Source organism: Falco cherrug, chromosome 14 (genome assembly GCF_023634085.1).
Source record: "Falco cherrug isolate bFalChe1 chromosome 14, bFalChe1.pri, whole genome shotgun sequence".
NCBI classification, from domain to species: Eukaryota; Metazoa; Chordata; class Aves; order Falconiformes; family Falconidae; genus Falco; species Falco cherrug.
This window is the reverse complement of record NC_073710.1, coordinates 2,291,643-2,316,654: the sequence shown is the minus strand read 5'-3', so window position 1 is coordinate 2,316,654 and position 25,012 is coordinate 2,291,643. Positions and strand designations below refer to the sequence as shown.

The 25,012-nt window shown below is 41.7% G+C and overlaps 1 protein-coding gene across 5 annotated transcripts in view; it reads left to right on the top strand.

Annotated features, from left to right (window-relative positions):
* Positions 1-25,012, top strand: part of NUP93 (nucleoporin 93) — an 81,878-nt gene that overhangs the window by 54,104 nt on the left and 2,762 nt on the right. For all 5 annotated transcript variants that reach the window (XM_055726674.1, XM_027813190.2, XM_027813191.2 and 2 more), the window contains 16 exons: positions 4,412-4,486; positions 6,394-6,483; positions 7,853-7,992; positions 10,236-10,368; positions 11,344-11,501; positions 13,255-13,420; positions 14,219-14,312; positions 15,427-15,618; positions 15,857-15,983; positions 16,097-16,169; positions 16,499-16,543; positions 18,189-18,305; positions 18,942-19,060; positions 21,027-21,144; positions 21,522-21,605; positions 22,396-22,524. In XM_055726674.1, the coding sequence (XP_055582649.1) occupies positions 4,412-4,486; positions 6,394-6,483; positions 7,853-7,992; positions 10,236-10,368; positions 11,344-11,501; positions 13,255-13,420; positions 14,219-14,312; positions 15,427-15,618; positions 15,857-15,983; positions 16,097-16,169; positions 16,499-16,543; positions 18,189-18,305; positions 18,942-19,060; positions 21,027-21,144; positions 21,522-21,605; positions 22,396-22,524 (1,860 nt within the window). The remainder of the gene's footprint in view (positions 1-4,411; positions 4,487-6,393; positions 6,484-7,852; positions 7,993-10,235; positions 10,369-11,343; positions 11,502-13,254; positions 13,421-14,218; positions 14,313-15,426; positions 15,619-15,856; positions 15,984-16,096; positions 16,170-16,498; positions 16,544-18,188; positions 18,306-18,941; positions 19,061-21,026; positions 21,145-21,521; positions 21,606-22,395; positions 22,525-25,012) is intronic.

Genomic DNA, 25,012 nt, shown 5'->3' with positions numbered 1-25,012 from the left:
TACTCCAGGTTTTTCTTTCTTCCACTCCCGCCCCAACTTCTTCAACTCCTGCTGTCAAGCAACCTGCTCCTGCAGTGACAGAGACAGTGTTGCTCTCTGTTTCGGTTCTGCCCCACTGTATCATGTCTTCATATCCCTTAAATCGCAAGGACTGCAAGATGCTTTCTGCTCCCCCGCTGCACCGCAGTGTGTTTTGATGGTGTTTCTCCAGCTCGGTCTCCTGCCTAGTTATTCACTGCATCTACTGGCCAAGCCATTTGGAGTGCTGACAAAATGTCTGCCCAGACTTCTGCTGAGGAATGCGCATATGCATATGAGGGTGATGAATAATGCATCTTTATATGCACGCAGTTTGGTGTGCAAGAGAGGCTGAATGCTTGGCTGAGTACAAATGAAGGAGGACTCCTTTGGAAAGCAGCATCGTTAAGCTAAATGAATTTAAAAGATAAACATGTGACGGCAGTGCAGTATAGCTGCAGCTTTCACGAATGGATAATATTCAGAATGAATATTACAGTTCTGAAGAATGTTTTGGAAAGACTTAAATTCAGGGCAGGGAGAGAAGCAAATGTGGTTGATAAAAACAGCATAAGCCGTTTAAGCAGTATGAGATTAGAGATGCAGAAAGATAGATGTGTGTGTGCGCTTGGCTTCTGCAGTCCTTTGTGCATTACCCACTTTTTCTTTTCGCTGCTCCAGTTAAGCTTAAGAACCTGACCTGAAACACGATTCTTCTCATATGCACCTAGCTGCTGTTCTCAACATCTCTTTCATAACGTTTGCCTTGCTTGAAAACTTGGTAAGTTCTGACTAGCCACCAAAGGATATCCTCCCCCACCCTCAAATCCCTCTCCCCCCTTAGCTCGTAGCTACAGAAGGATTGCCTGCACAACTCTCCATTTCTGCTGTTCAGGGTGAAGAGTGGAAATGGCCTTCCCCATGCTGACTCACTGCTTTGGTTTTCCTTTTGAAATTGCCTTTTAGCACAGCCATGAGATTGTTCAGTGAACTAGCGCTTTTTTTTTAAGTTTAATAATTCAAAGATGAAATGCAAGTATGAGATGGAGAAAATAGGGGATAAGCTTGCTTCCATGGTTCTTGGCATAGGAAAGAAAAACATAAGAAAAGCAAGACAAATCCTGGAGTTCCTGAAGTTTTTCCTTTGCTGAAGTGCCAAGTCAGTAGTGGGCATTTAAAGGATTTAATTTCTATGTGGTGTTTCTCAGCTGTGGCAGATTGTTAATAAGTGATCCTCAAAGCATGATGGTTGGGGTAAAATTTAAAATTGGAGATAGAAAAGGAAAACGTAACCCCCTGAGCAGTTACTACTTGGTTTCTGGCGTGCACGTTTGAATTCAGATCCTTACCTGTGGGTTTTAACTCATCAGTCACACACCTCTCTCTGGAGTGGCAGCCACGTGGATGCTTTTTAGTGCTGCAAAGCAGCAGCAGGAGAAAAAGGAACCAGATTCACAAAACAAAGCCTCAGTCCTTATGTTTCTGGTATTTGGGCACTGGTTGAAAAGTGACACAAAGTCAAAATGTACCCTTCTTCACTTGCTTTAGAAGATGAAACCTCATCAGTAATTAATGACAACGTCCATAATTTAGTGTTACTTTAAATAACTCTGCAATTTATCTGGCACAGCATAGGGGAAGGCTGCAAAGCGCTATTTCTTCCATCATGTCTGTTTCCCAGGAAACCTGCTTTAACAGCTTCTTTGTTCTTTAGAACAAAGAATCTGTCGGGTTTTAGGTGGGTTTAAAGGAATTTGTGTCAGATGATTTGGCACTGAAAGAAGAATGCAAATGCTTCTGAATATCAGTATCCATTAAGAGTGACTGTGAAGAATATTTTTAGTGTAAGTTCAGTTGCAAAAAGAAAAAGCTGGATTTCTTTTGGGGTTTTTTTGTGAGGCATTTTTATACCACCTAAGGTCTAAATGCATCTACCTGAGTTTATAATCAGGTTGGACATAATTTAAATAGCACTATTACTGAGAAATTCATGCAGTGATAAACTAATTCCAGCAATTCTAAAGGATTTTCCAGGTTCATCTTTGATACCTTATTCACTTATATTTCACTAGATCAAGGACAAACACAACTTGAGTAGTTTTTTTATTCTGTAATAACTGTTGTATGCTACGCAGTAATCACAAAGTTCTTATAATTTCTTAGTAGAGGTCAGTGCTCTTATCTTCACGTATAAATTCCTGACTAACTCGGAACAGCTGCTTGGCCACTGCAATTGTGTCACTTTATTTGTCTTTAAATTTTAAATTGTGAAAATTTTCCTCATCAAAACTGCTGGACTCAGACAGCGGATAGCTGTTGTCTTTGGAAAAACACATGCTCACGAGTATTAGGGGGTCCTACACAGTAGAAGGTAACCTGGGTTAAACCGATACCAAATTAGAACTGTAAGCATTTGGGAATGACTTGACGCTGTTCAGTGCCTAGACTGATCAGCACCATGTCTGGAAGTTCATATATTTGTATTATTTCATTTCAAAGTTGGGATACAGTTCCCAAAAAAGAGAGATTTTTTTGGAGACCCTGTCAGCATTTCATCCTCATTTGAAACAAACTGAATGATGACACCATTTCTCAGATCTTTCTCAGAAATCCACATAAGCCAGGTCATGGCAGGAACATTGGTCCTGCTGTGCTGCAGCCTGACAGGTGTCAGCAAGGCTGAACTCTAAAGCTGATTAAACTGAAAGTGAAAACAATTATTTTTTCCATTGTATTTGGGCTTTGTGGTTTTTGTACAGGCAGCAAGTTGGTCACATTTAACTGAACTCTTCCAGGAAAGACTAGATCATGTCCTTAAGCAATACTCGAAGGTGATCCTATCTACACAGTAAAGTACTGACATTCCTGGGTAACTGATGTAAGTAAAGCTGTTTGACAGAATTGCTAAGGTGCAGCATAACAGCCAGTGAGGATGTGCTGCTAGCTGTAACAGGCTTTGATGATAAAAAGCTTAATTTTAAAACTCTGCAGATGAACTTGCTCTTTCTTGGAGAAAGTGACTGTTTCTAGTTTAGAGGAATATGGATGGCCTTGGGTTACATGGTAACAAACCTCTTCTCACTGTTTGCTCAGCTGCTTTCAGTATTTCGCTTAGTGCTTTGCTTCCTCTCTCCTGGTGGAAATAAACAATCTCAGATCCTCGTTACTGCACCTGAGCCAGACACCTGAAGTTAGCTGGGCAGGGTTTGTGTGGAGAAGTGACATCATCTTATCAGACCAGCTACACCTGGGACAGTCAAATGAGCTTTTGGGTTCAAAGTCTGAAATTCAAAGGCTGTTGTTTCATTTTCAGACCTGAAAACATGCTTGCTTTTCTGAAAGCTTGTCTGTTCCTCTCTGCTTGCCCCAGCTATGTCAGCTGGCTTCATAATAAATACCATGTTTCTATACTGAGCTTGTCTTGCTTTTATCTTCAGAACACTATTGGCTGTAGCACCGCTTATGAAGAAGCTGATATTAAAGAACTGCTTACTTCAAAGGGATCTGTTTTTAAAATAACTGCACTTTATTTTTCAAACCCAGAACTTTCAATGCTGAAATGAAGAATTACATTTTTAGGAAGCAGGAAACATCAGAGTATTACATACTTAATTGGGAGTATTCTTTCCTCTGGAGTGGTGAGCGTCTGTGTCCAGTGGTGGCTATGCTGAAAACATAGCTGTGATTTGTAGTGAACGCTTACAGGAATAGCTCTGTGCTATATTTTAAGTTTTATAAAGCATGTTATATTTTAAGTTTTAGAGAAGTGTGAATTTTCCATGCCATGAATCAATCACCTGTCCCTCTCTGCTCTACACTGGGGAGATCTCAATGCTGGCGTAGTCTCTGTGGGTAGAAAGATTTTTTTTTTTTTTTTTTTTCTTCCAAGTCAGAGTATCAATGGCATCTTTCTTCCTCCTGCAGCAGACCAGCAGTGGGGCGCTTTTTGGCCCATAACAGAATGCTGGAGCCCCATTTTGTGTCTGTGGTAAGGTACTGGGACAAAATTGGAGTGTCAGATTTGCTAGACTGGGTCCACTTGAGCTGGTCTATTGCTTCTGTCTCCTTGCTGTGTTGGAGGTTCAGACTAGATGCTTTGTAGCAAGACACTAATGTGATAATAAGCAACCTTTCAAGAAACAAAAGGAAAGAATTAAAATTATAAGATGCTGTGGAGAAACACTGATGTCCTAATTCTAGAGAGCCAATGGCTGGTTTGTGTACTGAATAAGGAGGATTTCTGTCACGTTAGAAGGTTTAAGCTATATTGGGCAGATAATGAGGTATTGCAGCGAGACTGTGCATTTTACTCTGTAGATCAAAACTCTCTTCTTGTTTTTGTCAGGAGTATGGTTTTGCTGCTTTTTCTTATAATATGCTTCTCATTAAACAGCCTAGCTACGTTGGGGAGTTGGGTCCTCCAGGTCGCAGCTCTTTGGACAGCGTGGAGATGGCGTATGCTCGTCAGGTGAGTGGAAATGGAGAAACATCGTTAAACATTGTGTTGTACAGAGACAGGGGGATGGGGAAAATAAAGATCTGTGAGCATAGCACATGTAAGAAGACATGGTAGGCAGAACATGAAAATAGCTGCCTGGAGTTAAAATGCAATTGGAAAACATAGAAATTTAGCCTGACTTTCTAGAACTCTAACTCATTTGTCTGCTGCAGGATGCTTTTGTCAAAAGGAGATCCTGAACACCATATATGACTGTAGTAATCATTTATGCTTGTATAGTAAACTGAAATTCTTTTAACCTTTAAAAAGTGTTTTTTTTTTAATTGGTGTCAATGCATATTTGTACGCAAATTAAGACTTTCTATTCCCTTTATTCTCACATGTGGGAGATGGCTTTTTTGATGTGTGCGTGTAGGAAAAAAACCAGGCTGAAGTCTTAATCCTGATGTTTGTCAAATTACATCCCATTTTAATGGCATCGCTTATGAGAGGCTTTAGTGCATCAGCGATGAATTAACGTGTCTGGTAGCATTAGACTTCCTCTGAAAATTTTCAGGGAAAACCGATAAACCTTTACATAACCAATTTGTTACTTTTGTTATTTGAGATGATCTGTTTACCAGCACTGTTGGAAACAAAATGAAAAAGAAGGGCTTGATTTTTTTCAAAAACGTGTGAAACGACATAGACAAAGCGTTGCCTAATTTGCACACAATTACTGTTGTTGTGTGCATTGGCTCGGTCTTTACTGAGCCAGATAGCAGCTTGTGCATCTATTTTTCTATCTCTGTGTTCAGTTATGGTAACTGTGAAGAAATGAATCACAAAATAAGATGCATAACTGTGCTGGTAAAGCACTAAATGTCGTTTAGTGGTTGTTAATAGTACATTAATTTGTTTCATATCTACTGTAACATACCTGCATTAAGGGTCTCCCTTACAGCATAATTATGTCTGTACTTTGAGGCTATTGACATTATTCCTTGATGTTTTGTGGGTATGGGAAGCCTAGCATCTGTAGCAGTACTAGTTCACAGGGGTAGCTGCACTCCTGGAGATCAGGCAGTCCGTGCTGTTTCAGTTTATCAGCAGCCACAAAACATGTTTTAATTACACTGAAATGATTAATTATTCTTCATGGACAGTTCAGACTGTTTCACAGAAACACAGTGCGTACATATATGTGTTTTCACTGATGCTAGATTCTGGTTGCAATCCTGAGCTCTGCATCTTGTTTGCATGCTGGGCATGTTGAAGAAGTAATGCATGCGAAAGGGACTGAAAGGATAATGGCATTGCCTTTCTAGCATTGAGGGTGGTGATTTTCAGATGTAGCTGGAAGATCTTTGGGCTGTGAGTAGAATAAACAATAGTAGAAGCAGCTAAATTAAGACCAAGATTTAAATCAAATCAGATGGGTGCATGTGTATATATGTTTAAGGGCATGTTTTGAAGGGTCAGGTTTCTGTTCTCATTTCCCTGTGTCAGATGTCTCTGAATACTGCCACAAATGAGCAAAATGCTGTTTCTTTCATGTCAGCAGGTAGGAGGTTGCTGTGCAGGGCACTATCACAGCCATCCGGTTGTCAGGTCTCTTCTGAATCTTTGTCCTCCAACAATTAGCTGCAGTTAGTCTAAACAGGGTGTTTAGTGTGGTGCTTTGCCATGCAGAACCCCTGGACAGCTGGATTGCTGCCCACCTTTCAGGCAGGCCTGGGGCTTTGGTGTGTGGTGGGAGCCGGTGGGTGCTGATACCCGTTCCTCCTGAGTTGGATTAGTAGTGGCTCATGTGGGAGGGAAGCAGAAGGGACTTGCTGGGGACGCTGTTTTTGAAGCCTGGTTCAGATTTTGCTGCAGTGTCTGGGGAGGGGAGGTAATACGTATTGTTAAACTTGCTTACTTTCAATATGTTTCAGATTTATATTTATAATGAGAAGATAGTGAACGGACATCTGCAGCCTAACCTGGTGGACCTTTGCACTGCTGTTGCAGAACTGGATGATAAGGTACAGCCAGTGAGTTAACATAAGGAAATGTATTTAATCTGTTTTCAGCTGTGATTAACAGCCTGCTGACATTGGTGGAAAAATACTGATATTGCCAAAAAAAAATTGCATGGCTCTACAGAAAACATAGAGCCAGTACCGGAATCTTCTCTAGTACAGCAGGGCCCACCTGTGATGAACTTGGTCATGGTGAAAATTCCTTAACGCAGTAAGGAAGAAAAGAACCTGATTTCACCGCAGTGTGCCATTGTGAGTGATGAGCTGTTGAGGGAAAAAAACCCCTGTTTATTTTATATGGATTCTGTTGTGTTTGGTTTTCAAAATGTGGTCTCTTATTATCCTTTGAAAGTATTTAGATGTAGGTGAAGGATCTTCAATCATACCCAGCTAGAGCTAAGTAGGCTCCCATAGCAAAACATAAAGCCCCTAGGATTGACTTTAAACCAACGAGCTGCCTGCTTTTCTTTTTTTTCCCACTCCTTCAATTGCATTGTCTTGATCCATCCGCCCCCCAAAAAACAAATGCACAAAATTCCCACCTTTGAGAAATGCCTGGAGGAGTATACTGCAGGAGGGTCAAGTCATCATGAAAAAAATGTTGCAAATGGGGAGAGCAAAAAGGTGTTCAGAAGCTGAGGGGCAAATGCTTCAGTCAGATCTGAATTATAGATGTGTATCTTTGCTTTGAGCAGCTCTGTTCATTTTGCTAGGGACAGCGCAGTGAGTTTCAATGTTCTTGCTGCTTTGAAGCACCAAGATCAAACACCTGCCCTGCTGAAGCTAACAGTGCTGTTACTTCTCAGTATTTTGCTGTTTCAGCAGGGATACCCTAGTCCTGTAGACAATGATATGATCTTGTCCTTGTGAATGAGGCAGACTTGGATGGTTTTCAACCTTTTTTTCGTAAATGAGCTTTGTCCAAGTGATCAGTGTCCTTTAGATATTTCTTACCACAGCTGATTGCACAGCTTTCCAGCGGCAGCCAGAGCAGTTGCTTATATGGAAAGCTGACATTGTTGTGGTATTTGAGTGGGAAGTGCGAACTGGAAATGGGCAAGGAGGCTGAGCACCAGGTACCCAGGCTAGTTTTGGAAATCACTGTCAATCTTGGGTGACAATTGCAGGTATGGTATTTATAACCATCTTCTTGCACAAGAATTATAAAGAGAAGCCTGGGAGATTTGAATTCTGCAGGATAGAAGTGGCTTACTTTCATGACTGTGCCCAGTGTCTCCACTGGAAATCTAAACTGACATCACTCTTGAGTTTTTATCCTTTCCTTAAGCATCAAAACCACCACGTAGCTCAAAACAGCGTTGCTGGTTCATCTCTGTACTAATCACTGTTGCCTGGAATGGCTTGTTTATAGAACATCTCTGAGATGTGGGCCATGGTGAAACAAATGACTGATGTTACCCTGGTTCCTGCTAGTGATGCCTTGAAAGTCCGGACCAGCACGGAGGTGTGTATGGAGTTCGTGCGGCAGGCTCTGCGCTACCTAGAACAAAGGTAAGGTGAATGCTCTGGGTAGTGCAGTTTAATAGATTTCCTAACAGTGGGCTGGAATGACTTTGTAATGCACACAAAAATATTAACAAGTTGGCTGCCTTGTGCTGCTCTGCAGAAGTGTCTGTTGCATGTCTCTTCTGTTGTGTAGGGCTTAGCAGCCACTTGAGTACAAAACTGTTTTGATTAAAAGCTCTTCTAGTGAAAAAGACCTTGAATCCATGGGGAGGTTGTTTAGAAGATGCAAAGACCTTTTCTTCTTTCTTCTATGTTGCTCTTTAATAATCTATATCTGTCATACTGATATGGGAAGATTTTTTTACTTGTGGGAAGAGATCTGCTTCTCCTCTACAAAAAAATTCCCCTTTTCTGTACAGTCCCTTGCTGATAGCTGTCACCAGCTAGTGCTGGGAGGACGTGAGGACAGTGCTGGGGACAAATCTGGTGCAGTGAGTCAGGGTCTGATCATGCCATTTTACACTGGAATGTTTTTGTAAACTGTGAAGAGGCTGAAGCTGAGACATCTAGCAATAATTTTGAGACTCTGGAAAGTGCTTTACTGTCTGTATCGGCAAGTATCGCAGAGGTCCAAGCTCCTTGACTAAGAAAATGTTTGGAGAATTGCAGGGTATGGAGCAGCCCAGGGCTGAATCCCCCGGATGGCTGTATCACCTATTCCCTGCACATGTGGGTATGGCAGTGTCCCTTATCCAGGAGCTGCCGATGAAATGCCAGCAGGCTGGTTCAGCAGCGGAGAGCAAACAATAGCCGCAGTGTAGTGCGTGGGCGTTTGTTACAGATACAGATCTGGCATCTGAGCACGGCAGGTGCTGCGCGCTGATACAACGTGTTGGGAAGGGAAGTTTTGGCCTCCTGGCACAGCCTCTTCTTGGCCCCCAGCAGTGGGTTGCCACACTTCGTTGGCCCTGGTTGTCACCCCGGGGGTGGTGGCGGCCTACCTGCCTGTGTGCAGATGAACTGACACATCGGAAGGATCTTCTGTTTCAAGTTCTTCGGTCTCAGCAGTGTGTGATGAGCCGGTGACTCTCAACCCAATTTGCCAAATATCCAACTTGCTAGATTTTTATTTTTTTTTTCACAGTGCCATTAGTTGCTAACTGAAATTAGGAATTAGTTACGTATAGTTCCCCTGCAACCCTCACAACTGTGGAAATTGGGCCCTTCGGACTTTATTTATTTATATATTATATATACATTTATATATAAAAATATATACATACGTTATATATATTTTAATATATATACGTATATATATAATATGAATTATATATGATTTAAAAAAGCCAGCCAACCATAACCAAAACCCTGTGTCTTGCTTTGAAGCTTTTCTTTTCTAGCAGGAATTGGCTAATACTGGGATGTTTCCATGTCCCATCAGCCCCTCATCATACGAGGAGGAGGTGTAATGCTGCTCCCAGCTGTTCTTGCGTTAGTTGCTTTTGAGCAACTGTGATCTTAAGCCCTGCGGAGCGTGTGCTTAACTTAGCCATAATGTTAGTTATTGAGATACAGTGATATTTGTCTATGTTTAGTACAACCTTTCAGTTTTATAGTCTGGCACAAGTCTATCGTGTGCTGTAGAGGAAAAAAGAACTTGATGTAATTTATTGCTACTGCTTATAAGTATTCCTTCAGTGTGCAGACTTTGAAGACTCCTGCTTCTAAACATGAATACTTGTTAAATTGATCTGCCTTGATTAGAGGCTTTGATGGGTTACTTTAGAAGCCTTTCTCAAAGCTGCCTTTACCAGTTATTTTCCTCTAAATTCTCTTTTTCTCTGTGAGTTCTTTCTGGTAAGTCCACAGCCGTAAGGTTTGTATTTGTCTGTAGGGCAGAGGGGAGAGAGAAACACATCCGTGGTGTTTAACTGTGCTTCTGTGTCAGGATTGAGACCTAAAGCATTAGGATGGAAAGGCTTTTAGCCAGTTGTGTAATTGAGTTTAGCAGTACTAGGAGAATCTAATGAGAGGAACCTCATAATAGAGAGTTGAACCTGGAGCAGTCCACCGCAGGCTCCAAACATGGATTCTCTTGAGACTGCTGAATACAAGGATTTTCCTTAATCACAGAAATTTTTGCCTTGTTTTGTTGTAATGGTAATGTTTGAACATCAAGGTAATTTGCTTTAAATTGCTAATTCTGTTGGATCTGAAAGGCAGTGGATGTTTTTGTAGCAAGTATATTTCAGTCTGTTCACATTTGTTTTGCTTGTGTTGTTTTTTAGTTACAAAAACTACACTTTTGTGACCGTCTTCGGAAACTTGCACCAGGCTCAGCTGGGGGGAGTCCCAGGGACCTACCAACTAGTCCGCAGCTTCTTGAACATCAAACTCCCTGCGCCTGTCCCTGGTCTCCAGGTATGTCCATCGCTTTAAGTGACTGAGCTAAAACAGTAACACAAACCTGTTTGTAGCACAGCCAGGAAACTAGTGCAGCCTCCAGTGGTTTGTCCGTTATTTAAGCTGCTTTTAGGGCAGCAGGCTCTTATCCCTTCTTTAGAATTTTTCATTAGGAAAATGGAACATAGTAGACAAAATTGCTTTGAGTTCAGAGCTAGTCATGAAGCACGGTAGTGCTCAGTATTTTGAGTTCTAAATTCTGGAAGTTATAGTCTCTTCCGGTGGTCTTTTTAGAGATCAACAAGCAAGCATTAAAATACATTATGATATTTCAAAAAAGCAGTAACCTAGTCTCCCTGTTTTGCTGCCTTTTTTTTTTTACACTTATAAGATGGTGACACTGGCTGTTGATGACTAAATGTGTAATAAATTAATATGAATTGCAGCCTGAGCCTTGTATTTAGGAATCTGAATAAAATCCTGCTCCCCTGCACATAGTAGAAAGTACATATCTGTGCACCTAAAAAATTAACAGATAAACAGTCAGGCTGGATTGAAAAATGAAAAGTTAAATGAAATAATAGTATATAATGGTGGAGACTACATAGCTGAGTCTACCTGTCCTTTTCTTGCCTGCTGAGATCCATGATTACTATGGTGTCTTTCTGTTTCAGTACCAATGTTTTCAATAGCTCAGTGGTCTAATCCAAATTCACCTCCTGGGTGGGGAAGGTATCATATGCTAGTTCTGGGATTGTCTGAACTGAAATCTGGGCAAGCAGAAAAATCCCATCCTTTGCTGCTAGGATGTGCACAGCTTTCACAGGACTTAAACCTTGCGACCTCTGGCTTCTGTAACACAAACAGAATTTTTTACCAAAGTTAATGTGTGGGTATAAGGGAGAAATAATGAATGAGGGAAATGACAAGGGAATTTAACTCAAATATGCTGCTTTAAAAAAAATAAATCATTATTTCTTGCTTTATTTTCAGGATGGTGAGGTGGAAGGCCATCCTGTATGGGCACTGATTTACTACTGCATGCGCTGTGGAGATTTGACTGCAGCCATGCACGTGGTGAAACGGGCACAGCACCAGCTGGGAGAGTTTAAAACCTGGTTCCAGGAGTACATGCACAGTAAAGATAAAAGGTAATTGGGAACTAGGGAAGATCTTTGTGAGGAGTGGGGATTGCTGTGGAGCAGCGATATAATCGGTGGCTTGGTAGAAACATAAGAAGCTCAGGTCTCTTCTGGTGGTGATGGCTGCCTGGCATTTATATTACCTACCTAAATTACATGTAAGAAGTTTGCATATTATAATTTGTGGCTTTGAAGTGTAGAAATCTCCATAGAGAAGGAGTTGTTTGAAAAGACGCAAAAATTTACATTTCAAAAATAATAGTGGTGTAGCTTTGCTTTTTTTACCATGGGATCTGCCCTGTGTAACAGTAGGATACTGCATACAACAGACCAAATTTAGTCTGCTGTCACAAATCCTGTGTCTTTTTATTTCCTCCATCGCTTATTTTAGTTGAATTTCCTTTGGGGAGTGCTTTTTTACTATACCTGTTTTCGTAAGAATGCCCCACCACAAAAGCAAGTAGTGTTTGCTAGAGGCCTTTAGAGGCATTCGCTGTCACGTCTTCCTTGTGCTTATTCTCCTCTCCCAGTTTTTGCTACCCATCGCTTGACGGAGGCCACTGGCCAAACTTCTGATTCTGTGAGTGCAGGCGGTTGGGCTAGTGCATCACAAGGTGTGCTCTGAACTCTGCTGTGGTGTTCTAGGTTATCTTTCCACTTGCAGTGGATTTCCAACAAGCGCACAGTCAGCTATTGCGTTACAGCTGTGTGCTTATTGCTGAGGTACTGGCTGAAACTGGGAGGAACTGGAGGGCCCAGGTAGGTGCTGGGGCGTGAACCTGTAATACCCCACCTCAGCCTGTGACAATGTCATTCATATGTGGGAAGCCCTCATCCTGCAGTATGTTGAATGTATTGGGGCTCTTCAGGTATGAAAATGTGAGCAAGATTGTATCAGTTTGCATGTCTTAACAAAAAAATAAACACAAACTGGGAGGGGGGGCGGGCGGGGATCGAAATGCTGTTTGCCAAATAGTGTATACAAATAGTGTATGCCTTGTTATTTTTCTGTAAATTAACCTGGTTTGTAGAGAACTTCCAGGAGCGTTCATTATAATAAGATTGTTCCAGAAGCCTTAGTGAAGGTACTGGCATTTGTTTTCATTACAAACGCTTTAATAAGATACAGTATAGCTGATTTATTCGGGTTTTCATTGCAGTTATGAAAAGGTACTCTGCCTACAGTTTCGCCAAACAATGTCTTGGTCTGGGAGAGCACTTTATTGATTCAATTCTGTAAAATTCTCTAAAAGCGGGTACAAGAAATAGAATGACCAAGAACATCATGACATTTTATGATATTTAATGATAAAGGTGAAAGTGTCTTTCCTAAAAGATTTCATGGTACAATGACCTGCTCACTTGTGGGTTACTAACCCAAAGAGTTCCAAAGACTGTGTGCTCTCTTTTTCTGAAACGATGAAATACCAGTTAGACAAAAATAGCTCATCTACCACAATATTAATGCACCCCTAAAGAGACTGTCATCTGACTTGATTTTTTTTAATATTTTATTCCTGCAATGGGTTTTTGAAGATGATCCTCCATAACTTTAATTACACATTTAAATTCACACATGCAAAATTTTTACCTACAGATACAAATAAAAAGTGCAAGAAATACCAGCGAGTGCTTGCTGTCGTTACGCCTTTGCTGTGAGCATGTGCCTATTTACATTGATTTGTATCTAGGTTTCCTCATACAGGGAAAGATGGGGGTTTCATGTCTCTTTCCTCAATCTTTTTTCCTTTTTTTCCCTTAGACTATCTCCTGCCACAGAAAATAAACTGCGTCTTCATTACAGACGAGCGCTGAGAAATAATACTGACCCATACAAAAGAGCTGTTTATTGTATTATTGGCCGTTGTGACATTACAGATAACCAGAGTGAAGTTGCTGATAAAACAGAAGATTATCTTTGGCTAAAAGTAAGTGTGGTGTTGGAGCTGTGTTGTTTGTTGTTTGGGGTTGTTTTTTAGGAACAGAGCGAGATGGTATTGTGTTTCTGCACTGCTCTGCTGACCTCCCTAGTGCTAGGTCTGGTGTTTTGCATCAGTGTGGTGTATGGGACTTGACCTTGCCGATAGCGAAGGGCAGGGAACCTGAGTTCCAGGGCTGCTCTGATACCCTCTGTACTATCAGGTGTTAATCTGGGGCGCTTGGTTTTGGAAGTGTCATGTTTTTCATTTGACACTGAGCTTTGTCAGCTGTTTTTACAAGTAGTGCTAGCTTACTACAGTGAGGATCCTTTGAATTGTCCTTTCTGGATGGATTATGTCTGAAATGTTGGTGTCAATTGGCAGATGATGATACTGTCAGTGTTTTTTATAGTCCAGAGTCCTTACGGTTTTGGTGGGGACATGATAGATACTGATCAATACCCATTTCTCTCCATTATCAGAAAGGGGGGAGTACAATGGTGTATTTGTTTAGACTGGGTAAAAAAAAATACTGCTTTTAATTATTGCTTAGTGAGTATTCAGAGCCCCAGCTTTGGAGTCTGGTGGCATGGACAGATAGAAGAGAACCTCGGGTTATGTCTTCATGGGTTTCTGCTGTTGCTGCATTAAATGTTAGCTTTGCAGCAACGGGTGGACCTGATGTTGTGACTGGTCAGTTGGTCAAATCTTCAGAGGGGTTCAGCTGGAACAAATAACTTCTGAGTGCATCCCTTGTGCAAAGGGAAGTTGAAATATCTGTGTTTCTTTTTGGGGGTTGTTTTTTAGCTGAACCAAGTGTGTTTTGATGACAACAGTGCAAGTTCTCCACAAGACCGACTAACGTTATCACAGTTCCAGAAGCAGCTGCTAGAAGATTATGGTAAGAAACCACGAAGACATACGTTACTTGGGGCTCTGCTTTTCTGCTTAGGGCACTTTCCAGCTATTACTACACAAACCCCCGACTCCACATATAACCCTGTAGCTCTCCACCAGTGACAGGCGCCTTCCGGCTGTTTGTGGACAGCTTGCTTCCCTAGAGTAACAGCAGACCAACAGCAGTAACAACAGAAAGACACGATGAATGAGCCCCATGTGTCTTCCCAGCAATCCAGAGAGTGAATATTCATTTGTGAGCAGCACTGCTGCTATTTGTACTTTATCCATACTAAGTTACGGATTGCATTCTCTCACCATAAATATGTTAAGGTTTTTTAGCAAAACTTCCAGCTTCTGGGACACAGAACAGAAAAGCAATCAGTACCTATTGCAGGCATGTATTTCCAAGGCTTTTCTCTGTGTGCCTCTGTTGCTCATTGTTTCCCTTATATTACTAATTTCAAGTAATTATCTGGGGACCCAAATCACAGCTCCTTCTTCTTCAGAATGATTTAGGAACATCCACAGCCCAAAAGAGTACCTTCTTCTGTAATCATCTTCCAATCAGTCAAAATTAGGTCAATTGGACTATCCAAAACACACAGAATTTGTTTCTCCATAGCCTTCTAGTTTGTAACATCACTCTCGCCCAGATAAAAATGTGTGGAAAAGAAATAAAATAAGCTACCTTTGGTGTCACTGAGTAGGAAAATCCAGGGTTTTAACATTATTTGTATCACTTGGCTTAAGTGTAAATGCAGATGAAAAGTTGTCATCTTTAAGAATTTATTGCAGTTTGTCAGAGTTGATGGTTCATTGTCTGAAAAGAACAAAGGAACTTCTTGGAGTAACTGTTTGTTTTCTTCCACTTTCTGAATATGTCTTTATTCTATGGTCTTTTGTGATGTATTTGCAGTGGAACAGTTGTAGATAAGACACTGATGTGTGATTAGGTATTCAGCTTTGTCTGGAGTGTTTATTTCTGTTGGCACTGAGTAAACAATAGTGATGCACTGTGACAGGAAGCATCCACTGTCAGTGATATCTGATTGCAAAATCATTTTCACTTATACTCTTGTTGTGTTTGGGTTTGTTTGTTTGGTTGGTTTTTTTAGGTGAATCGCATTTTGCAGTGAGCCAGCAGCCTTTCCTCTACTTCCAAGTATTGTTCCTGACAGCACAGTTTGAAGCTGCAATTGCTTTTCTCTTCCGGACAGAGCGCTTGCGTTGTCATGCTGTTCATGTGGCATTGGTCTTGTTTGAGTTAAAATTGCTCCTGAAATCTTCTGGGCAGAGTGCACAGCTATGTAAGTCCTGCACATTTACATTACAATAAAGGAATATTTTTCTGAACCCTTACGAGTACCCCACAGATGCTGCAGGTCTATGTAATTGATCAAAGCATTTATCAGAACAGTCTCCTAAAAGTTAATTGATTTAGTTGCATTAGAGCTCTGGATCACGGCTCTGGCTAATCTGAGATGAAGATCAGAGAAACATTTCCTGGCATTAGGTTCTCTGATAGTGTTGTTTCTGACATTGCAGTAAGCCATGAAGCTGGTGACCCTCCTGGCATCAGGCGTCTAAATTTTGTGCGGCTTCTGATGCTTTACACCCGTAAGTTTGAATCGACAGATCCAAGGGAAGCTCTGCAGTATTTTTACTTTCTCAGGTATGAGCTACTATACGTCTCTAGATCTTTCTCCTAGTTATTACTGCTTAGTTATTCTTATCTAGGAAGTCCTCAGAAACAGGAGTACCTTCCTCCTTCCCTTTGTTTTGTAGGAATGAGAAGGACAGCCAAGGAGAGAGTATGTTCTTGCGTTGCGTTAGTGAAATAGTAATTGAAAGCAGAGAGGTATGTCTGACCGTGTTTTGCCTTCCTCACACTGACATTCATTTCTTCACTGAAGTCTTTATTAGACAGTACAGTCTTAAACAGTTGTTTACTCTTTCTGCCTGCTGCAGACCTAGATGACGGGAGATCTCACAACAACCATATGTTTAAGATATTTAATCACGCCTTTTTGCCTCTTATTTATAAACCAGTAGTTTTGACATCAATCACTGTTTTTCATTCATCCATGACTGAATCTTTGTACTCGGGAAATGTGTTGTGAAATATGTGCAATTCATCTCTCTATTTTTGTTTCCTTTTTTCTTGCTTTATATCTGTGTTGGATGTAGTTTGATATGATTCTTGGAAAGCTGGAAAACGATGGTAGTAGAAAGGTGAGTTGACAATTTATATTTTACATAGAAAGTACAAACTATGTGTGATTTCCAAAGCAGCCGTGAGGCTGTCTTGCTTTTCTTTATTTTTTACTAGACGAATCATTACTGTTTGAATACAGACAAGTCCTCCAAATATGAGATCCTTTTACAGAATAATGTATGACCTGCCCTAACAGAAGGCAAGTCAGGAACCACAGGGCAAACCACATCCCTGTAGGCAGCGGATATGTCTACAGAAACAAACGGCACTGAGTAACTTCAGTGAGGCTGGGATTTCATCTTTACCGTATGAAATGGAATTTAGTACACATTAGTAAAAAGCAATTACTAAAAATGGCTTGCTTGTAAGTGGGTGTGAGATTGTTCTATTAACTGAGATGTACGTGTGAAAACTATCTATATGACATTATCCTCATTCACCTCAGAGGAGAAAAGTATTGCAGCCCATTAAAAATTCTTGTAATAAAGCGAGCGAGGGCTAACAGACCACAGGCATAGGCACAACTGATCTGTCTTCTCCACGTAGATGAGGGTAAGTGTTGGATTAAAGATCAGCCATTTTTAGTTGTAATAGCTTTTACTTCTGCTGTAAAAGCAGTAACTTACATTTTACTTTTAAGTTTACAGTCAGAAGATAAAGGAAACCTTAAGGTTTCACCTGAAAAGAGGAGAGTGTGTGCAAACAATTAATTTTTTAAATAATCAATGAAGTTTTTCTGTTTGCTGCGGCAATTTTGGAAGCCTTCTGCGTAAAGCAGACTCCAAAATTGTTTAAACCCTAATTTTAAGATTAGGGCTCATGCTGCAATGATTGCTACTGTCAAAAATATCTGGCAGGATTTTCCTTTAGATGTTTTTGTTCCGTCAGTTCAAAAGCAGTGGGGTTGCACACACGAGAGCAAGGTAACTCAGTAATCTTTACAGATATCTTTTCACTTTACAGTCCTTTGTAAGATAGATAATTTTTAGATTATGCCATTAGTGGTGAATGCTGTTTTCTTGACTTCACTCCATTGCTTTTAAATGTATTCCTTTAAATTTTAAACTGTATTCTTGTGTTTCTTTGGTATGAAACCAGCAATCTTAGTTTCAAGATAAATTCATCTAGATGATATAGTCTTATTTTTACATCCTCAACTACGGTAAAATCCTTTCCAGATATCTTTGATTCTATCTGCTCTTTTTATGCTACTTGTGTTTATTGTTTCTTTTAAAACTCTTTTCGCCCTTTCATTTATCTGTGTAAGATTTCACTTGCAACCTGTCATGCCAATATACACAAACAGCATCCCTGAAGACCTTGGCAAGTTATAGGCTGAAGTCTTTTGTGTTTTATTCTCCTCTGCAATGTGTCATCGACAATTAAAATGATTTAGAATTTGACCCATTATCTGGGTCATTTTGAATGAATTAGAAGCCACAGATGTCTGTGCTGACTCCGTTTTGGAGAAAGTCTCTCTCACTAGAGCTCTTGCTATTTTTAACCATGTCCCTTTTGCGCGTTCCCATGGAAATGTACAGGCCATCCTAATCATAATCCAACATGTAAAATGTTCATTGCCTTGACAGGAATAGTCAGAAGTTTTTAAGCATTCTCATTTCTCTTCTCTCTTCTCCTTTCATTTTTGTCTTGCCTCTTTAGCCTGGAGTGATAGACAAGTTCACAAGTGACACAAAACCCATTATTAACAAAGTGGCTTCTGCAGCAGAAAATAAAGGATTGTTTGAAGAAGCTGCGAAACTTTATGACCTTGCAAAGGTAAATATCTTCTGTGTGCTCCCTTAAATATGTACCTGGTTCACCATTTTTTCCCAAACATTCTCCCTGTGATTCGGAGGTTAAATTTCATCTTGGAGATTGAATTGCCCTTATTCAAGCAGATTATTTCTGCTGCTGTTAAAGCAGTGCCTGCCGTTGGCTGCATGGAGGGGGGTTTCAGTGAGCAAACGCAGATGGATTGCACTCCAACGCCTTCTGATTGAAGTCATCCTGGTTCTTGATCAGTCTGGTCTTCTGAAGAGATTGTCCCATGCATAATTTTATTAGCTAGTGAAGTTATTTACCTTAAGTATGCTCTTCCAGTGTCTTAGATGTCGAAGTCTAAAATAGTTGATCTATATAGTGAGTACTTGTTTCCTTTTGAAATATACTGGAAATCAAAGTGGATACAACTATAGCCACTATTTTGGAGGAAAATTAGGGGGAAACATTTTCTCATGTGAACCAGCAGCATTATTTTGCTCATAGCTAAGATGATCTGGACTCTTTATGGGAGGGAAGCATTTCTGAGTTTGCACTGGGCACTGCTGCGTCGGACCTCTCTGCTTTTCCAGTGAGATTAAAACACTAAGTCCCATCATGCTGCTTTTATTTGTGTGTAACTCATCCCAACAGAACCCTGACAAAGTTTTAGAACTGATGAACAAGCTCCTCAGTCCTGTTGTTCCCCAGATCAGCACTCCCCAGTCGAACAAAGAGCGGCTGAAGAACATGGCCCACTCCATCGCTGAGAGGTAAGACAAGGGGGCAGGATGGGTGGTTCACCTGGACCTGACCTGGGACTGTCAGTTCAGTGGGTATTAGTTCCTGACGTGGTTTCTGCTGGCTGGACAGCAGAGTATTCAGGAAGATAGAGAAGAGGTCAGAATTCACCCTGTCCCGCTCGTGATGGGTTGCAGTACTGAAATCAGAAATGTAATCTTCAAAGGCAAGGCAGATAAATTAGGCAAGAAGCTTCATCTGTAGGTGAATCAGGAAAAGGGAGTTGCAGGATTGTCAACTGGAGACGGAGGAGCAATAAATTTAATGAATTCTATGTTTTAGATGGTATTTAAAGCAAAATGGCATAACAGTTGCAGAATTGTTGCACACAATTCACTTGTGTGAAATAATATTGAGAGCGCTACACAACCAGTAATTCTAACTTTAACAGCAGAGCAGTGAGTTCAGTAGCTGTCTGAAAACTTTTTCACTGCTGTTCTAATGAAAGCTAAAAAAGGGAACGTGTAAGCTGAGGTGTGTATGTGGCTAATGTAACCAGTGGACCTCTTTTTCACAGCCTGTTACTTTAGGAAAGTGTCATGTGGTGGTTAGAAAATAGAGAGAAATGGGAGTGACCGAAAGGAACGTCACCTGTGGTGTCGGTGTGCTAATTAGGATATGTGTTTGAGAGACATCAATGCTCAAGATTCATTAGCAGCTAAAAGTTAAGAATAACCTTGAAAGGTTGTAATTGCAAAATAGCTTTGGGATTTTTTTAAATCATGATCTTTTAGTACATCTTATCACAGTGACTGCCATGGACAACTCTTGTGTTTTACTAGAGCAGAATGGGGGTACCTGTGAGAAATGTCTTACTGCTTTTCCTCTACCATTACGGTGGGAAGAGAATAAAAGCATGCTTGCTGGCACTTTGAAATTGGGAGGACAGGTACAGAAATGCATCGATTTCTGTCAGAGGCCTTTGCCTTTCTTCTTTTGACAAGTGGCATTTGCCAGTCACTCCTTCAGTTAGCCCTTCCTTCATTTAGTCAGATTGCAGGCTGAGTGAAAATTGGTGCCGTATTGACTTAGCGAGACACTCATTTGGTCGCAGGCATTAAGGAGAATTAAACCTTTGGCTTAGGGTTTAAGCTTCAGCAAAAGCCGTAACGGGCTTTGTTTTGCTACTCGCTTTGATCTGTATGAGTACGCTAAATATTGCTGTTCGATGATGCCCCTTTACAGCTGCAAACCTTTGTGACTGCAAAGCCAGAGTGGTTCTGATTAGCTCATCTTCTTGCCAGTTACATATAATACGGGGCTTTTCTTCACTACCGTACCGCAGACAGCACCGTAGCCATGCATGTTTCCTCCTGTGCCGCCTTGTGATGTTTTTGGAACGGGAGAGATGCCCACCAGAAAAGGCCGAGAGGCTGTCTGCCTTCCTGCTTTGCAGCAGCACCCTGCATGGTGTGTACTATGCACTTAACCGCTCTTACTACTACCTTGAGGAAGGAGCTCCTGTCTGACCTTGCGCTGCTTGGAGTGAGAGCAGACAGCCCTCCGGTTCATCTCCTAGCAGGTGTAGCTAGACAGAGCATGCAGAAGCATCTAATCCATTTTTAAGTCTTAACTTCTTGCCTGAAGCAGGCAGTTGTGCTGGAGAGCCGTCCGCTGTAAAGCAGCGTGTTCGACATGCTTGTACAGCGCTTGCCTTGCGGCCCTCTGGTTCCTGTCACTGTTATCCCCATGAATATGGGAAGTGTAAACATATAAAAGGAAACAAATGCTGGGAAACAAAACTAGAAGTGAATAAAAGCTTTTTTTAAAAAGCCACAGCCTGTGAAAATTCTGCCTCCTGGTTAAGGAAAATAAAAGCTGTCCTTTGTTAGATGCATTCTGTCCTTGTGCTTGACGTCTCTGCTTCCAAGAATTACAAGAGCACATTTATAAAGGTTGCCATTTTGCACAATAAAATTGTAAAACAATTTCTTTCAGGTACAAAGCTCAGGGGATAAATGCAAAGAAATCCATTGACTCCACGTTCTACCTTCTGCTAGACTTAATCACGTTTTTTGATGAATATCACGCTGGTCACATTGACAGGGCCTTTGATGTAAGTTTCAAGAGTTCTGTTTGAAGTGCAGCCTTCCTAATGCCCTTGAAAGCCCAGAATGTCTCTAATAACATCACTTAAAACAAAAACTTATATTTAATGAGTTAGAAGGTGTTGCAATGCTATAGGAATTCAAAACTGTGTTTCTTCCCTGTTGCCTGGTGAGGATGCTCTTTCTGCAGCTATTTTGTAGACGTTGAACAAAATATTCTTGCTGCTCAACAAAGCAAGGGGAGGTAAACCAGTAAATAACAATGAAATTATTTAACCTGAATGGAATTGGGAGCATTTCATTAACACTTCAAAACCATGCTTTATTAGTATATGGTGCATAGGACATAGATTATCTGCCCTGATTCCTGCTTTTCTTTTTGAAGATTATTGAACGCCTAAAGCTTGTACCTCTTAGCCAAGACTGTGTAGAGGAGAGAGTTGCTGCCTTCCGGAATTTCAGTGATGAAGTAAGTAATGCCTCTTGGTTTTAGCTTCCAAAAGCCTTTTGCTTTGTTAAAAGGATCTTAAAACCTTGTCACCTCGTCATTCTTATTCTTTAACGGGAAAATGGGATGAGATTATCTTGCATTCATCCACGTAGACTCTTGGCTTGCAGGTTTCTCCTTAATGCTGCTCTTTGGAGCACTAGAATTCCCTACCCAGAAATACTGTCTCCATATTGCAGAAGGTACCCACAGATCTGAATCCCTCTGAATTTACTGAGTTCGATTCAAGAATTCGGAATGTTGAAAACTTTCAACTCTGCTGCTGACCTAGTTCTTCTGTGCTCTTTATGGTCAGTGAGCATTTGTTGGGTCTTATGTTTCCTTACCTCCAAATCAGAGGAACTTGTGTATTTGGGTGTTAGCAGATGAAGCGTATGAGGCATAACAGAAGGCTGTTATCGCTCTGGAACTGTTTTAACTGCAGGGTGGCACTTCTTTCAGAGAGTGTTTATGTGTATTTGGGTGCTTTGAGGTTTTTTGTATTTGGGCACTTTGGGTTTTATCTGAAGCATTGCTATCAATCATGAAGTGCAGCCATTATGCACGCCTGTCTTGAAACTGTAGGTAACTTTTTTTGCCAGTGGTACAGTCGCAGCAGGGGTAGCCATTACGTGTAGGACTGTTAAACGAGTCAATATCAACCACAGTTATCATTGCTTGGTTTGCTGATGTCATATAGCAAGGGTAATCATTTTGTCAACCTGCTCTTCATTGCATTATGTTTGGGGGGGGGGTTCCCTTCTTTGTGTAGATCAGGCACAATTTATCTGAGGTCCTGCTTGCAACCATGAATATTTTATTCACCCAATATAAACGGATGAAAGGCACAAGCCCAGCCACTCCTGCCAGACCCCAGCGGGTAATGGAAGACAGAGATTCGGTAAGATTATAATCTGACAAGTTTTCCTACTTGCTTTTTCACCTGGTTTCAAGGGTTTGGGCTTCATATAACTGAACCTGTAATGGTCTTAGCTTTTGACTTGCTCGGTTACTTAGAGTCTTAGAATTTTCTGCTACTTGGAGTCTGGAGACTAGTTTCTCATAGCTTCAGCTTTGTGTAAAGAAAGGACACTGTTCTAAATGGCATTGAGCTAATAAAGACATACTACACTAAACATGTACCTCCTAGCGAGAGAGAGCAAGGGTTCAGTTTGCTTCTTGGTGGGACCTTAAATATTAGGGGATGTGGACAGTGCAGGGTCTCCAGGGTGGTTGGTGTCGCTACCTGTTTTTTTCCCAAGAACCCGATATCCATTCCTTTCATTTAAGTTAGTGCCCTGTTCATGCAAAACTGATTTCTGGTGGAAAGACCTCCCTTGACTCTTCTCCTTGGCTCGCTTCTGTCGTGACATGGGCTGACCTTTGCAAAGTGTCCTTGGGCAATATACCCAGCTGCTCGACGAGTAGCTGTAGCAGTTTGCCGGTGTTGTGCTGCCTCCGCAGCAGAGCGGGCAGCTTCCCAGTGCGGCAGCGCTTGCTCTGCCTGCCCGGTTTAAATGGCTGACACCGGTGGCTTTGCTGTCGCTGCCAGAGTCGTGCTGAAGCATTTCCTCCACGCACTGATAGGACCTACGCCTTCAGCAAGCCTCAAAACAGGTGCCACTTGAAGGGCACAGCCAGATTTGCGGGCAGTCGCCTGTCAGCACGCCGTGTTGAGCAGAAGGGAGGTGGCAGCAGCTTAGCTGTCGTCAGCTTTGGTTCTGTAGCTCTTACTAACTCAAAGCTGCCACAGGCACTTGAAAACCAAGGCCAAACCACTCATCCCATCTTACAGATTAGGAAAAAAGTATCAACTTCTTTTGAGAAGGAAAACCAACTTGGGCCGCAGCCAGCTTTATTCCAGGCTTTAGTCATCTACAGAAGTGCCTTTGATCTGTAAATTGCAGTATTGGCAAAAGCCTTGGTAGCATTTTTAGTTACATCAGAAAACGAAAGGCTCAAGTCATGATCCAGCTTTTGTCTCTGGGGTGCAGCCTGTGCCAGAGCTACGGGATGCTGCATGCGCCTCGGGCTTCTCCCACCTTAAATTCTGCACTTGTGAGGAAGTCCCAGGCTAACCCAACGTCACCTGGTCTGTGTGTTCACAAGACTGGCACTGAGCAAGCAGCCTTAGCACCTTGCCTTCCGAATGAGCCATTTATTTTGGTTTTGTGATTTCAGTCTTGTGCCTTACGTAGAAGCATTTGCCATCTCCGTAGGGGTGTAATGCTGTCAGGTGTCATCTCGGTATGAATCCCATGACCGTGGCGTACCAAAGGTTGTTGGGCTGGTTGGTGATGGGAGCAGCAGCTTTGGTGGCAGGAGTTTGTGTAGAAGGAAGCCACCATGACATCGTATCATACCAACAGCGTGCCTGTTTGTAGCGAGCTCAGTGTAAGCGTGCTTTGTAAATGTGCTCTGCGCTCGTGCTGTTACGGTTGTGGAGATCAGCTGATGACATCGCTAGCTAAAAACTCTTCAAAGTTTTCTTTTTTTCCAGGCTTCAAGGTTTTTTTTTTAATCAAGCTTCTGGCCTCGTGGTGGGATCTCACAGTAGCAGGGTATCAGTGGTGATGACAGAGGTTTCTGAGTCGTGGATCTCTGGCTGCCGGGTGCAATAAAAGCTGTGCTTAACCATCAGAGGGGACAAGTGCCTGCTGTCTCTGCAGCCAGGGAGGCGATAAGAGAATGGCGATGTGACTGTAATGTCAGAAGGGAGCATGAATCTGCTAAGGTAGGATTAGCTAGAGAGAAAAAATACACAGCCGTGTAGCTCCCGGCTGCCTAAAGATTTCCATGCGCAGAAAAATACCAGGCGTGGGCACATGGGAAGGTAGTTTTAGCCCATGTTCCACTTCTTTCTTACCCTGAAGAATTTCCTGCAAGACTGTGCGAGCAGGGAATCTGGATCACTTCAGTTTCCCTGCCTGGGAAGCAACTCAGGCAATTTTTGTGGTGGAAAGAAATGAGGGCATCTCAAACGTGAGAAGAGGGGTGTTTCTTCAGCAAAATCTCCCCATTCACCTGAACAGAGACGGCAGATAAGAGCTTCTCCAGGCTGTGCTTGGCAAGAATTTTTCTTTTGAACTTCCCTGGAAGAAAGACAGCTTTTTCTTTGTCCATGGGGAAGCAAATTTTAGGGGAAATCAGGCTCTTCCAGAAGCTTTAACAGTCTCAGCACGTTGCGCAGTAGACACAAGTGACAAAAGACGTTTCCTTGAGTTAGGTGTTTGAAGTCCCTGGGTTTTCTCTAGTTCCATCAGAGCAGACCAATTCAGATCCCTCTGTTCGGAATTTGAAAACATGAGATAGTAGTTGTTCTGAAGTCTGGGGCTTATTCCAGGTAGCCCGGAGCAGAGTTCCCCCAGCGCAGGAGCACGTGGCTCTTG